The sequence below is a fragment of the Camelus ferus genome, chromosome 1, assembly GCF_009834535.1.
Source record: "Camelus ferus isolate YT-003-E chromosome 1, BCGSAC_Cfer_1.0, whole genome shotgun sequence".
Taxonomy (NCBI): Eukaryota; Metazoa; Chordata; class Mammalia; order Artiodactyla; family Camelidae; genus Camelus; species Camelus ferus.
This window is the reverse complement of record NC_045696.1, coordinates 83,099,249-83,114,186: the sequence shown is the minus strand read 5'-3', so window position 1 is coordinate 83,114,186 and position 14,938 is coordinate 83,099,249. Positions and strand designations below refer to the sequence as shown.

The following is a 14,938-nucleotide window of genomic DNA, read 5'->3' as shown; positions in this document are numbered from 1 at the left end:
TGTTACCGAGTCCAAACTCGTTCTGCTCGCCGCACGACAGGCCAATAAATTGGGAAGCAAGGTGTTGGGGCAAGGAATAATGAGAAGATGGCAGACTAACGTCCTGGAGAACCATCTTCCCCAAGGCAGAATTCAGGCTCTAAAGAGAGGACGGGGTGTGGTTGCTTGTTGCAAACTTCTTGGTGCCAGAATCCTTTGTTCAAGCTGTCCACGTAAGTCAGGTCATGATGTTCCTATAAACCTCCAACAGGTCAAATGTTATTCTCTGTTCTGCAACTTTTTAATCTATATATAAATGGGAAAGTGTTATACCCTTAAAGGTCAGAGCCTTGAAAATGAGCTATCCTGTATATTTCAGGCTGTAGGCAACATTCTTTTCAAAAGAACCAGCCAAGGAAACAGAGCACAGGGTTAAAGCCAAAGGAACAGATCTAATATGGAGTCAGATTTGTTCTTCCCTATTGCAGAAGGAAAGGATTGTTATGTAGGGCCATGTGGGCCACTGGAAAACTTTGGCTTCTGGTTGAATATTATGGTTCCGCTCAAAGTTTCTGCACAGAGGAGTGACATGACCTGGCATGTTATACAAGGAACCCTCACATGAAAGTCTCAAATGCTTACATACTAGAGTTTCTGCATAGTGAGGAACTTGGCTAAATCTTCCCTTCCTATCGGAACAATTTGACTAAAGATCAGCTAAGACTGGGAAAGGCTGAAGTGGATTGCTCCTTGTGCCTGAATGAACAGCTGAGGTTTAGGACTTGGGTAAGCAGTGGGTGAGTTCCCACTGTGACTGTACACTTTTCCTTCTGGTGGCTCTGGGCTGTTGCCTTTGACCTCTGTTCCTTAGCTTACCCATTTGTTACTCAGGAGTAAAGTTACTCACTGCTATTTTTGCCTTCCCTCTGCCAAGCTCTGGGCCAGCTGTTGTTAAAATATTATCTCTGGCAGTGCAACGTGTGGTCAGGATTGTCATCTTCATTGTCACCTTCACAGACCTAGGATAGAAGCCAAATCTGGCCAATTCCAAGTCGCTTATTGCTTCATTACACTGTGCTGCCTACTGTGTGTGGCTGGCAGTTAGAGGATTCCTCTCAACTAGATGGTAGTGAGGATTAAAACAAGATGAATAATGCATAAGATTAAGATTTTTTAAAGAAATAATTATTTTAATTTCTGTAACTTCTGAAGTATTCAGCTTCTATCTCCTTTGAAGCTGGCATATAACAAGAGCTACTTTTCTCTTTTCCTATTTGTTTTGATACTTGAAATAAATACATGGAATGAATTTTGGATCTTCAAAAAGCTTTATCCTAGTTCTTTGGAAAAGGAGAAATTTCACTCTAATGTGCTAATCTGATATGCTAATGTGTTACCAAAACCCAGTTTAAGTGACTAGTTCAAAGTGTTCTAACAGATTTAAAATTTTGAAAGAAAAATAATTTTTACCCCAGTAGATTGTGAGTAACGAATAATGTCTTATTTCCTTCCACCTGAGTGAGAACACTCCATGGGCTGACAAATCTGTTCTCAAAATGTATTTGTGAATTTTTGTGCTTCAGGTGATGGAATACACATTGTCCCAGCCCCAGATGGGTTGTATCCATTTGCAATTGAAGGCAGAAATTTATGTCTCCAATTCAAGATGGTTCAAAGACAGCGTTAACCAAAGATGCTCACGTTATTTTTTCCATAACCATGCAGAAGCCCTGTAAGAGTTTTTTTTTTTTTTTTTTTCCTAAGCCTAGAAGTCTATGGTAATACATATTGCCTTTAGGCACACTTTATTTTTAAACAAACTTCAGAATAGACAGGTCAGAATAAATAATTTCAATGTTAGATCGTAATAAATTGCTAGGCATATCATCAGTTACTACAAATAAATGTTCGTGTCTGAAACAGGGAACGCTGGGTGGATGTGAACTCAACTACCCAGTCATTAAGCAGTGACATGAAACAGGACTGTTCACTGCCAGGTTTACCTTCCAGCTTTGTCTGCAAGAATTCGTTCAAGTTCACCTCAGTTGGGCAGACTTGGAATCTGGAGATTAAGATGATATGCATGTATGTGACTGTGTCCAGTTGGAATAACATTTTATTCTTGCAGATCATTTTTTTTTATTAACAAAAACAAAAACAAAAGCCAAACAAAGCAGACAAAACAAAGTTTGTCTAAAATTATATCAGATTATCTACTTTGGAAAATTGACCTCTATAAATTCATATCTTAAAAATAAAGAGATCAGAAGATCGAAATGATGTCCCAATACATTTCCCCTCAGGATAGACACAACTTGAGAAAGAAAGCAATTGGCAACCTTTATTACTTGTCTAGAAAAAATTTTTGCCTCTTCAGGGGAAATTAACCCTATTTGCTAGGCTGTTCTAACCAAATTTCCCTTTGTCACACTGGAAATTTAACTGGTAATATTAGTGAGCTGCTCTTGCTTGATAACATTTCTGCCTAAGTATTTAAAAGGTAAGGTTCCTGTGCCAAGTGGTCTGATTATGACTTTCTTTGCAAGGGCAGAAACACTAGTTTACTTGTTCAAAATGGTAAAGAGTTAAGATCAGAGTTCATAACATGAACTTACCCCATGACGCTGCCTCTCCCTTTCACTTGCTGAAAACAGGCTTATGTGAAGTGAATTCTGAAACCGAATCCGCTGAATACACTCAGCATTTGGTATCAGATTTGTACTGTGACATTCAAACTCCTGCCATGGCTGTTGCAATGTAAATAGGAAATTCTAAATGTGTTTTGAATTGCCCCTTGGGGAGTTTTGCCCTGAGAGACGGTACATTTCCAAGGTAGCCAATACTTAACGTGGAGCGAGCCCAGTGGTCGGGCTGGAGACGGTTCTGCTTCAGAGCACCAGTTGACAGGAAACTCTGCACGCCTTCAACCGGACCGAGGGAATTTGGCGGTTGACGTAGCCATACATAGCTTTGAAATAGTTTCTCCTGTTAGAAATGTTTTAGATTAGCCCGTAAAAATAAGCGCCTTCATTATTCACATACAGAGATTCAGTTTTGAGGTGACAGCTGCCTACATAGATCCTACTTGAGAGACCCGCATACGCAACGACTGGTTTTTAATTAGCAACAAACTTTGTAATTATTAGAAGTCAGCCTTTCCTGTACTTAAAGTATCTATGATAGCAAATACACAGGTGGCAGACGGGCTCCGACCTTTCCCGTGAAACGCAACTGATCAGGTGGGTACTGCTGTGTTGCCCATAGAAAATGCATCATCAATTCAAATTGTATTAGGATGTTTCCAAGACTTGGAAAGCAGAAATTAAATTCAAGGGCACTAAGTTTACATATATATATATATATATATATATATATATATATATATATATATATATATATATATATATATATAGTTTTGATGTTACCTGATATAAATTCTAGTTGATTCTGCCCATAAATATAGTCAGATGTTGAGGTTTCTTTAGAATGTGGGATTCAGTAAGAGAAGTGCATTGCTCAAGTTCTCCACTAGAGGGCCACAGCTCCCACCTCCCTTGTGTGTCTGGGCCAGGGATCAAAAAAAGGTAAATACTTTTATGTTCTTATTTTCCCACCAAACTCATTATTTTTATACTTGTATATATTCTAAGTGATGGTACAGAAGTGTATAGAGTGAAAAGCTTCCCTGCCAATTTCCCCCTCCCAGTCCACTGCACAGTTTTCTTTAAACAGAAATGTAATTGTACCAAACATTAATTATATGTCTTGCGTATCTGTTTTATTCACTAAATTATGAATTGTAGGAATATTTTCCTGTCAGTTCATACAGATCTACATTTTCTTCCATATGGTTTCAGAATATTCTACTGTATGACCCTAAATTGATTTGTTTAACAAAACCCCTATAGATAGACATTTAGATTGTTTTTAGTATTTTTGTATTAAAAAAAAATACTGCAGTGAACATTGTTTCATTTATTTCTTTGCATGGATATGAGAGTTTCTCTGAGTGTTAAATTTCCTAGCTGCATAATAGCAAGGCTTATTTATTTAAAACTTTAATAAATTTTGCAAAGTGTGTCTATCTCAAAACAAAACAAACAAACAAAACAAAACAAAACAAAACAACAAGCTGTGATTTAGTGATTTAAACTCACACTATGTGTGAAAGTGCCCTTCAGCCCTAACCCTGGCAAACACTGGGTATGCTAAACTAATCTTTGCCAGTCTGTTAAAAGGAAAAATAGTATCTTGGCAGTATTCTTTAAAATGTCTAGGTCTATGATAACTAACTACAACTAATAAATTAAATTGAAAATTGAAAAAAAAATTGTGAAATTTTGCTTTACAGATTTTATGGGAAGATGGAGGTAAGATGACCAGTTGTTAATGGTTGCAGAAAAAAACATCAGCGGGCAAACTGACCTGGCTTCCATAAACTAGCGATAATAAAGCCAGTGCGAGATCTAAATAAATATTTAAAAATTTCCATGACACTTTTAAATCACTTGAAGAAAATTATTAGAAAAATTCTGTAAAGGAAGGTAGGTGGATATTATTGTTTTTAGCATCCAGATGAGACTTTGAACAGTGTTGTTTTCACTTCACTATTATGATTTTCAGTATAAAGAACTTGAATATGTGAATTTTACTTCACCTTCTGAGCCTGTTTCTCGCTTTCTCCTTAGAGACTGCCGTTCACAGCTTGCCCATTCTTTTCTCTCCATTCTAAACTACAGCACCCACCCTTTCCTCTCAGTTTTGAGCAAAGAACAAAATGCCCAGAATTGAAATGTCAAGTATTTTTTCCTAACAAATATTTTTATTACGAGGTTAAATATATACCGAAGTAGCAGGTTAAAAATAATTATAACAAAAGTTGGCAAGTTTGTTGTACCAGTTTTGTTCATTTTCCTGGGACAGAAACCCAATTCCTTTTGTGATAGCCATTTATATCCCACTGGACCCAAAAATATCCCATCAAGGGACAAGCCCACCCTGGAAAATTGCAAAGTTCGTCTGCTTCCCTCCCCACCCCCCTCCCCTGTCTCAACCATGTTGCCCCCATTTGGGCACCTTTCCTCCCTCCACCCTCCCCCTCGCTGAGTTTAGCTTTATCCCAGTGATCTGCACTGGAAGGGAGCTATCTCCGCTTCACTGTCAGTGGACTATGTCTTCCAGGGTGTGGAGAGTACATATAAATAACATTCAGAGACTCAAAGGAGAGCTTCTCTTAAGGGGATAATTTAGGGACTAGAGAGCAGGAGGTATGTGTTTCAGCGCAGAATATGTCCGAGATGGTTTCTGTGCTTACTTTTTTGGAGCATCTCTGGGTCTTTGTAAATGCAGAATTCCAGATGTAGAATAATAGAATGGTAAGGAGCCACTAGATGCACTGGGGTAGGCTTATTTCTTTCAACTTAATAGTTTGCTCTAGTGTGTGTGTGTGTGTGTGTGTGTGTGTGTGTGTGTGTGTGTGGTTTGCTTTTGGTCACATATAGTTCAAGCTTTAGAACAGAAGATTTTAAAACACATTCTAGCCTTCTTGGGTGTAGGAATTTTGTTAGATTCTGACCGATGCTAATTGAGGATATAGCCCTCTCCTTCCCAGCTGCTTCTCCAACCAGATGAAAATCAGTGTGACTTAAGTATCTCATTAATTTCTTATTTTGAGGTCTCTAAATTTTTAGGTTGTTCTATGCAAGTTCCATTTTTAGTAATTAACTGTATATTTGAAATAAAAGAGATCAAATGGGGGCAGATTTGTTACTATTAGCTGCCAACTTATGAACTTGAAAAATATGGCATTGCTCAAAAAGGAAAATACATATGAATAAGGCAAAGTGAGTTAGTTATATACATGGGTATGGGTTTTGTTTGTGAGAAATGAGTTATGTATATGGGACGAATTCAATGAATTCCTGAGTGTGAATGTTATTGTAAAAAATAATAATTTAATAAAAATTTATTTATACAAACCAGAAAGGAAAAAGATTTGTGTAGATAAACTTGAATTTGTTTCTGCCTTGTGCTGTAACTTTCTGTATTGAAAATGTGATTTTTGATTATAAAGCTCCAACTCTGCAGTAATTTCCTATCAGTTGTATAAAATAACCTTTGGACTTAGTATTTTAAATTGTTGTATATTTTCTGTAACAGATATTGTACATAAAATTCTCCATGTTCTGTGTTAGAGAAGTAATGAATAATTTGACAGGGGATCAAAAATGGTTTTCAATATGATTGGGGAAACTATTTTTAAAACATTAAGAAGTTTCTCAGTGGTTGGAAAGTTTATGTCCAGAAGCCTAGAAACAGGGTTGGTTCATTTGCCAGGCACTGGAGTGGTACACAGAAACAGGAACAGTATTTTAGAGAGGAGAGGACAGGAGAGGAGAAGTGGAAGGAAGGAAGGAAAAGCTGATTTGTTATTTCCAATTTTCAGCTTGATCAGACGGAGTTCTGGGGGTCGAATTGTCACCAGGTGTGTTACACTGTCAGTCCATCTCTAAGCTCTCCCGACCGCTCCCTGGCTGGTTTGGAGCCAAAGGCAGCAATGGAGGTGGCCTGAGCAGTTCCACCCCACACCTTGTACAGAGGGGCATCTCACATGCACCTTTTTTTCTCCAATAGTTTCCTGCGCTTTAAAATGGGTAAAATTCTGGTTAATGAACATATACCCAAATATAGGTGTTTTTTACACTCTGTTCTCATGTTGACTTGCGACTACTTTAAAAATATTGTCATTTAATTGCTATTTGGGGAAAGAGGCTGTATATTTCCAATCCTTTGAAGGTGAGAGAAGCTCAACTCCATAGCATGAACACAACTGATCAGCTCAATTCATTCAAATGGAAAAAAAATCAGACCAGTTAATGCAGGCAAAATAACGAGGTGCATAACTGAGCTTTTCACGTTTCAGCCAACACTTTTGACAGCAGGTTGGTGAAGTCGCACAGTAGGAGGCACATGAATGCATTCATATTCTTAGGTATACCTGTGCCTTGCCGGTGTCCTTAGGTGCACACACGCATCGTTAGCATCCTCAGGTGCACGTGTATGTCACTTTCTATTAAGTTGCATTGTCCAGAGACCCAAAGAAATGTTCATATGTTTCTAAATAACTAGCTTGCGCCAATGTTAAAAACCTTCGGATTTCACAAGCACTTGCACTTTGGCAAACTCTTAAAAGGAGAAATGTCTCTAGTGTTTCTGGGATATATCATCTTTTGTTGAAAACGCTGAATTACAGAGCATTTTGGGAAGAACCTCTGAAGAGCTTATTTGCTGTTTGTGTGGAAAAGGGCTTTTTTTTCTAGACCAATTGTCAAAAAAGATTTTGTTTTGTGAAATCAGTACATTTAGGGAGATATCAAGAGCAACGATGCTGAATCATCACACGCTTCTGGCCGGGTCGAGAGAGTTGTCTCTCCTCCCAGACCTAAAGCAGAAAGTAAACAATGCCTGCAGCCTTCTGAAACATTTGGATTAGTGTTGTCTCATCAGTATTAGACATTTTTCAACATTTAATTTTAATTTCGTTTGGTTTTTAAAACTGGACTTTATAAGTATTTTTTAAAAACATATAGGCATTTTAGTTTTTGCCTCTAGTTTCCAGTTCAAACTTACTGGAAAAAGTAGAGCTGGTGTCATATACCAAAAACAATAATGATCTGTTATTATTTAAACTTCCAAGTCTTTCTTTTCCTCAATTGTGGATCCACACTGCCTCAATTCAGGTCAACCAGCATTTAATAAAATTGCAGTTTAACTCGTGACATGATGAGATTTAACATGCTCGTAAAATTCTTACTTGATGCTCATGTTTGGCCTGGCCTTAGCGCTCGCCTAACCTTGCTGCAGCCCTCCTTCACTTACCAAAATTTATCTTCTCTGGAACAAATATTTTCCCATCTCCTCATAGCAGCCTTTTTACTCTCTCTCCTCTACCCTTACCTTGCTCTAAATCTTGCAAGTAAGCTGATTAAAACAATATATTCTAACTTGGTTTGCTGGTAGGAAGGAAATTAAGACAACATCATGCATGCTACTGGGTAGTTCCTCTCGTGTCTCGTTCATGCTCCTAGAAAAACTTTACTCCCAAGGACTCTGCAGTTAGCAAGCTCTCAGAATGACCCTATTTATTCATCAAACTATTTGAAATCATGGCAAAGTTTGTTCCTCCATATTTTATTAAACTCAATTAAGTAATGGAATCTTTTGTCATCAGTCTCAACTTCATCTTCCATGGAAAACCCACTGCCCTTTACAGTTCATGAGATGCCAACCATTCATTTCTTTGTGGTGTTGAAGGTAATTTGATTTATGTCTTGCTCTAGTTAAGATGCCCGTGTCTTCAAGCATTTTTGACTTGGAGTTAGAGGCTGAGGTCAAGTTAACAATGGTAATCTGTCTCTCTGTAAGCAAACAATGAATCACCATTTAGATTTTAAGACTATGGTAAGCTTTGACTTGGCAGCTTGGTTCAAAGGTTGTCAGCAAAATGTATGAAAGCGGCCTGCATCTGGGACCTCTGATCATTGGATGTCAAGGATTTCCTAACAAGGCCACCAATATAGTTGTGAATAATTGGTAAGAAGAAGGAGTGGTTAAAGAAACATTAGTCCCGTGCCTTATTTAGACTGGATTGATTTGATCTAGACTTAATAACAGTAAAAGCTCTTCTAGTCATTCCCAAGGCGCAAATGAAAATGCTTTCAGATTATTAAGAAAGAATGTGACATATTGAGGACAGTATGTAAGGAAAGAGCGGTAAAATGAAGTTGTTCATTTCAGTCCCTTACTTTGGAACAAGAAAACTGCCATTAGGAAGGGAAAAAGCTTCATGGAGATTTGCAGTATTTTATTACTGATTGAGTTGAGTTTGTTTTGGAGCATTAGCAGCTACAGTAGCTGAAGTTGAAATGAACAGTTCATAAAAGTTAACGGCCAGTATCTTTCAAGTATCTTCTTGTTCTTATCTTTAAGGAATTCACACAAAGGGGTGACTTTGAAAGAGTGAAAACTCTGAGATCTAGTCAAATTTGAGTTTTTCCTAAATAAATTCTGTGTCTGTCCCATAGTAAGCATTGAACTGATATTTGCAAATTGAACGAGTGAAACTTAAGTGGATGTTTGTGAGTGAATATTTATATGTCTGTAAAATATTGGCATTAAGAAAAGGCATTTGCTTTCACAAGCCATGGCCTAAAAGCAATGATTTTATGATTTGAACTGACGAGAAGCTGCTTATTCTACAACCTTTGATATTATTGCATTATGCAAAATAACATTGCTTCCTTTGTGTTTCTGTTTTTGATGCTTCAGTTTTCCATAGCGATAAAGGGGGAATAATGTTCAGGGTAGACATCTGTTTGCCAGGTGAGGGTTTGAGCTGATCACTAATACAGATGTTTCATTAGTGTACGTGAACATCATTTGTTGACTTTCATTGACCTTAATATTGATATGAAGAAAATTTGGGGGGAAGGGATAAATCAGGAGTTAGGGATTTATAGATGCTAACTACTATATATAAAATTGATAAGTATTAAGGTCTTAATGTATAGCACAGGGAACTAACTATATGCAATACCTTGTAATGGCCTATATAAAAAAGAATATGAAAATGAATATATATGTGTAACTGAATCACTGTGCTGTACACTAGAAATGAACATAACATTGTAAATTGACTATACTTCAATTAAAAAATTCACTAAGTATTCATTTTACATGCATACCAAAAATTAACACACTAGGATAATAGTCAAAGAGCAATTGCCTCTCTTCTAGTAGCAAATCTGAAAAAAGAAAATAATTACTATTGCTCATGCCGCTCCTGGATTCTATAAACTTTATCGTGGCTATACGTTGAGGGGAGTATTCCCCCACTTGAGCAGAAGCAGAAACTCTCCAGTATTTGGGATTCCAGGGCCTCTCGCCTACTACGTAAGCACCCCTATACCTGGTCTGCCCTCTTTGTCTAATCACCATATTGCTCTTCATCCAAACTGTGAGTTCAGAGCAGATACTACTGAAAACTTCTGCTACCATTTCCAAGTAGGATTCTTGCATCCAGCGTGATTGGTGCTATCCACTAACTCGGTGGACTGGACATGGGTCTCCTTCCTTCTATACATTACTCCTGTCCTTTTAATTCTATGGATCTTGAGGAGAGCAGTGATTAGTGACATAGCATGTCAAACTTAGTATCTAATTGTTGTCATCGAGAAGCAGAAAATGATAGGACCTAATTTTACGGATCAGTTACTGTGGTTTTGAATGTAATATAGCCAACTTATCACATGCCCATACTGGTGTAGAACGTGCCAGATTGCCATCACTGTAGGTGCTTTACTGATCACTTTCATAATAAAAAGTGTTTGAAATGTAAAACTAAATAGGGCTATAGAAATGACAAAAACCAATATGGCCCTCAGAGAGGCAACTTTCCCAGAGTCGCATGGGTAAGAATTGATAACTCCCAGTGGTCATGCTGGGTCTCCTCTCACCGTACTGTCCTGGTTCTGTGAAGTGAGGCGGGAACATGGATCTTAGGTCCTTTCTTAAGGGCCCCTAAACCAACAGGGTATGTCCACATCCCCCTGCTGGTGTAGCGACTCCTGGGAAGAGACATAACGTCACTTTGAGGAAAACGGTACTGAGCCATCAGTGCTGACCCAGGCTGTGCAAGCTTGGGCAAACGACTTCACATGCGTTGCCTTAGTTCCTTCTGTAAAATGAAAAGAATAATAGACGCTCCCTCACGGATGGCTGTGGTCATGAAATGAAATAATACAAGGAGAGGGCTTACAACAGATCTGGCACACAGTGTCAGCTGTTTAATCACGAGATTTTCCTCAGGTTTCCGAGACATTCATTTCTCAAAACCTGCTATGTGGTCGTTCTTACCTTGTTTCATTTCTGCAAACTCTTTTCTCCTTCCGCTTGAGTTCCTGCATTCTGAACACCTGCTGGAGATCAGAGTCTCCTGACCACAATTTTAACTGTATAACTTATTTTCACCTTTTGGGGGCTGAATAAAACACACGAAAAGATTGAAACATAGGTGTGAATGAATTAACCCTTGGTTTTCAGAAGGGATATATTTCTTCTGTGGGTGTTAATATAATCCATCTGTATTAAGTTGAAATGTTAAAGTTCCAGAGTTTTCACTTGTTGATTGGCTTTTATCTGGAGCACTGATGAAGAAGACATGGTGTTGCTAGGTATTCATCAGTACTGTCCACACATCTGGAGAATGGCAGCCACCAAGTTCCACCAAAGGGGCAACAGGTCATTACCAGTGCCCCAGTGAGATACTATGCCGACCACGGCATATAAGGCACCCACTGCAAAAAGGAACACTGCCACTTTGACTTCAACCCTGAAACACTCCAAACATCGCCTTCAGGAGTGTGCTGTGTATGAGCACGTGCTCAGAAAGCGAGCCTGGAAGCAATGAGCCAGGTGGAACTTGCTTGCAGGACCTTTCCCAGCTCCACGGTTTTAGGCTCTTTTCTCTTTTCTGATCCACATGCTGCTCTCCGATCCTGGAACCGCTGGATTATCCAGGCTTTGCAGCTCTTGCAATGCCCCTGCTCTGTCAGCCTGCCCTCTGCAGCCAGTGCTCTGACTGCCAAGGTAAACTGAAAAGGCTTATTATCAAAACCTAACAACGGCTGTGTGCTGATTCCGGTTTGTTTATTTGCTGTGGCCTTCTGAAGTCGGTGTCGATGTTTCCTCACTCATCTGTACCTGGTACACGAGCATATTAGGCCATGTTGGAAGAGAGTTGCCATGTGGCAAAAACAAATGATGAAACAGACAGTGAAAGAAAGATTTAGGCACAGAGAGAGCATTTCCTCGAATCTCTTACACAGTCATCCGGTCCTAGTCACTCCACCTCAGGAATAATCTCTGGGCTCGACCCCTCATCTCCATCTTTGTCCAGATCCCCCGTTCAAGGTTCTGACTCTCGCTGTGATGCCTGCAGTGCCCCTCCCCACTGGGCGCTCGTCCTCCAATCTGAAATGCACACTCCTCAATCTGATGACAACGTTCCTATGGCAACCTGTGAGAACCAGATTAAGCCTCCAGTCTGATATTTAAAAAGCGTCACTTTTAAGAGCCAGCACAAGTCTTCAACATCACACTAGTTCCTAAACCCTGTCCTCTGGCCATGAAGCAAATGTATGTATCACTCTCCCTAAAAGACTTGACTCATTCATTCTCTGTCTTCTGACTGATGAATTTCTACCCTTCTAGACCCAGTTCTAATGCTGCCTCTCTGAAAACACCCTGATTCCCTCCTGACAGGGTTAATTGGTCTTTTCTTTTAGATTCCTTAGCCTTTTTTAAAAATTGTCTCTATTCGTAGCACTTGTCAGAATGTTCTGTCTCAACTTTTCACATGTCTCCCTGAATCAGTCTCTTGGATTCTGGAAAACAGATACTGTTCTTCCTCAATTTCATATGATCAGCACCAAGCACAGGCCCCTGTGAATAATGTAAATGGTGAATAATTGTGTAATAAGCAAATGAACGCATAAATGCGCCATACCAGGAGCCAGGGTTCTGCTTCTGTGTCGGAGCACCTTTGCACTCAGTGGTGCATATTGGACTGGGGGAGCATTCCCTCCTTCCCTTTGTCTTTCCTTCACCAAATGTTCATTGATCACCTTCTGTGTTCTAAGTTCTATGTGAGGTAGCAAGCACATCAAAAATAATAAAATACTGCCCCTTTCCTAGAGGTGCTCTCAATTTTTATATGAAGGAAAAACAATAAAGTAATAATGCAGTTTGGGTACCAATAGGTTAACGGGAACCCTCTTCATGTTTATAACTGGACTGTGGAGATGTCTCCTTCTCCCTGAGGACCAGAGTTTGAATGAGCCTTGAGAGCACATGATCACCTCCATTTTGTGCACAAGGTCTTGACTGCACCTCCTCCCAGAGTCTCAGTGGCCCCTGGAGAGTGGTGTCTGGTGTGGAGAATGAAAGGGTCATTTATCTAAGGGTCAGACCCCACGGGTTCTGGTTTTAGCTCTGCTGCTAAGTAGCTACGACTTTGGGTGGACAATTCAATCTACTGGACATCTTATCTGTAAACTGAGGGTGTTGGGCTATACTCTAGATCAATGGTTCTCAACCAGGAGTTCATCATAGGATTTTTAAAATACATATATTCAATCCCTACCAAAGATTCACTGAATTAAAATTAAATCTCCCAAGCTAAGGCCAGGCCATGTATAGTTAGCGAAAAAAAAAAAAAACAAAAAACAAAACACCACACAAAACCAAAAACCAAAACCAAAACAAACAAAACAAACTTGCTGGTGGTTCTGAGAGGCTCTGACTGAGCTGGATCTGCCCTTGATGATATCTTGGTGTCTGAGGTCTCTGGGCCTCTGTCTGGCAGGTCCCCACCCTGACTGGGACAGGGAGTCTCTAGGCCCACACTAGTCTTTCTCCCTTAATAGGCTGTGAGAACCAGAGACATTGTTTCAAGAAACAATCAGATCAGTAGCTGACATCATAGGTCTTCCTGAAAGAGAGGAAAGAGATGCAGAACACAGATAAGACAAAAAAAAAAAAAAAAATCCCCAAATGCTTGTGGGATGCTGGTAATCACAGCCAGCACCCCAGCCATCTGCAGCGTCTTGAACTTTAAGATGGACCTAGTCATTCTGATGCCCTCACTCCCATATATTTATTCTCTGACTGAGGCACAAAGATCTGAGTGAGCTAATGCATCAACCCATGAAAAATGAACAATTAAAACAATGAAGTTGTCAGTTCTTTTACCAGATTGCAAATAAATAAACCGCCTGTCAGGCTGGCTGCTCTGCTGGACCATTAGTTTAATACAAAGACATTCTGAGGAACGGGTGGATGACAGCTGATCTATCACCAGGCCTTTGATAAAGACTTGAGCAACATATGCTGTCATAAACCACCAAAGGTCAATCCCAATTTGTGAGAAGCAAAGTATTAGATGGAATTTGAATACACCTTTCTGTCCATCATAGGATTTTTTTTTTTTAAGCTAGTGGGATGGTGGGTACTTGTTTTGACAGTTTAAAACACTTTCATTTTCTACTTCTGCTTATTTGGCTTGTCCAGGACACTGTGCTGGAGTAGATGGCCTCAGAGATGGTAACTGGCTCAGTGGAAAGACCTGTGATCTTGGGACGCCACAATGTATCTTCTCGCCAGGCTGGACAGGGTCTTCCCACAGGAAGTGACTCTGTGCCTTGTCAAATCCTAAGGCAGTCATGGATTGCTGAATAAAAAGCCAATTTATTGCACTTTCTTATATGTATGGTTTGAAAACTACAAACCATCTCAGAAAATGTTTGCCAGCCAGATATTTCACTCATGGAAAATAACTATGTAAGGCATTAGATAAGACAACAAATAAAGACAAATTCATTCCATTCTCTAGTTGATATCTCATTCATCTGTTTGTTCTTGGTTTGTTTTCCATTTTTTATTGACACATAGTTGATGTACAATAGTATTTCTCATTTGTCTTTGAATTTTAGTGGGAAAAGGAAAGATATGAATGATCTTTCAGAAATCATCTTGAAGAAGATAATTCTTATGTTTTAGAAGCAAAATGTACAATTAGAAATTTCCCCTATAGTAAAACTAGGTGAGAGACAGTGTTTTTTGAGGTTTTCAGGATTAACCAACTTGTCTCTCTAATGGTCTCTGTCTCAACTTGAATTTCGCAAAGCCGATCCCTTGACCCTGCAATTTTTAATAAAAATCATTCAAATGCCTGGGAAGTCAACAAATAAAAAATACAATATTTCCCCTTCAAAAATCTTTTGGGTATTTATCTCTATTCAGGTTAAACCTTCATGTTCAAAGTGATATAAATTCTACCTTAGTCAAAAATAGTCACTGTCAATTCATTCTGATTTTTGAGTATATTCATTGGTTAATTCAA

At 39.0% G+C, this 14,938-nt stretch overlaps 1 protein-coding gene across 2 annotated transcripts in view; it reads left to right on the top strand.

Annotated features, from left to right (window-relative positions):
• Positions 1-14,938, top strand: part of LOC102518431 (EGF-like and EMI domain-containing protein 1) — a 497,761-nt gene that overhangs the window by 472,444 nt on the left and 10,379 nt on the right. The window contains exon 13 of one of the 2 annotated variants that reach the window (XM_032484705.1): positions 14,107-14,396. The exons of the other annotated variant lie outside the window; for it this stretch is intronic. Coding sequence (XP_032340596.1) covers positions 14,107-14,124 — 18 coding nt within the window. The 3' untranslated portion in view covers positions 14,125-14,396. Of the gene's footprint in view, positions 1-14,106; positions 14,397-14,938 lie in introns of those variants that run through there. 2 annotated transcript variants of the gene reach the window in all.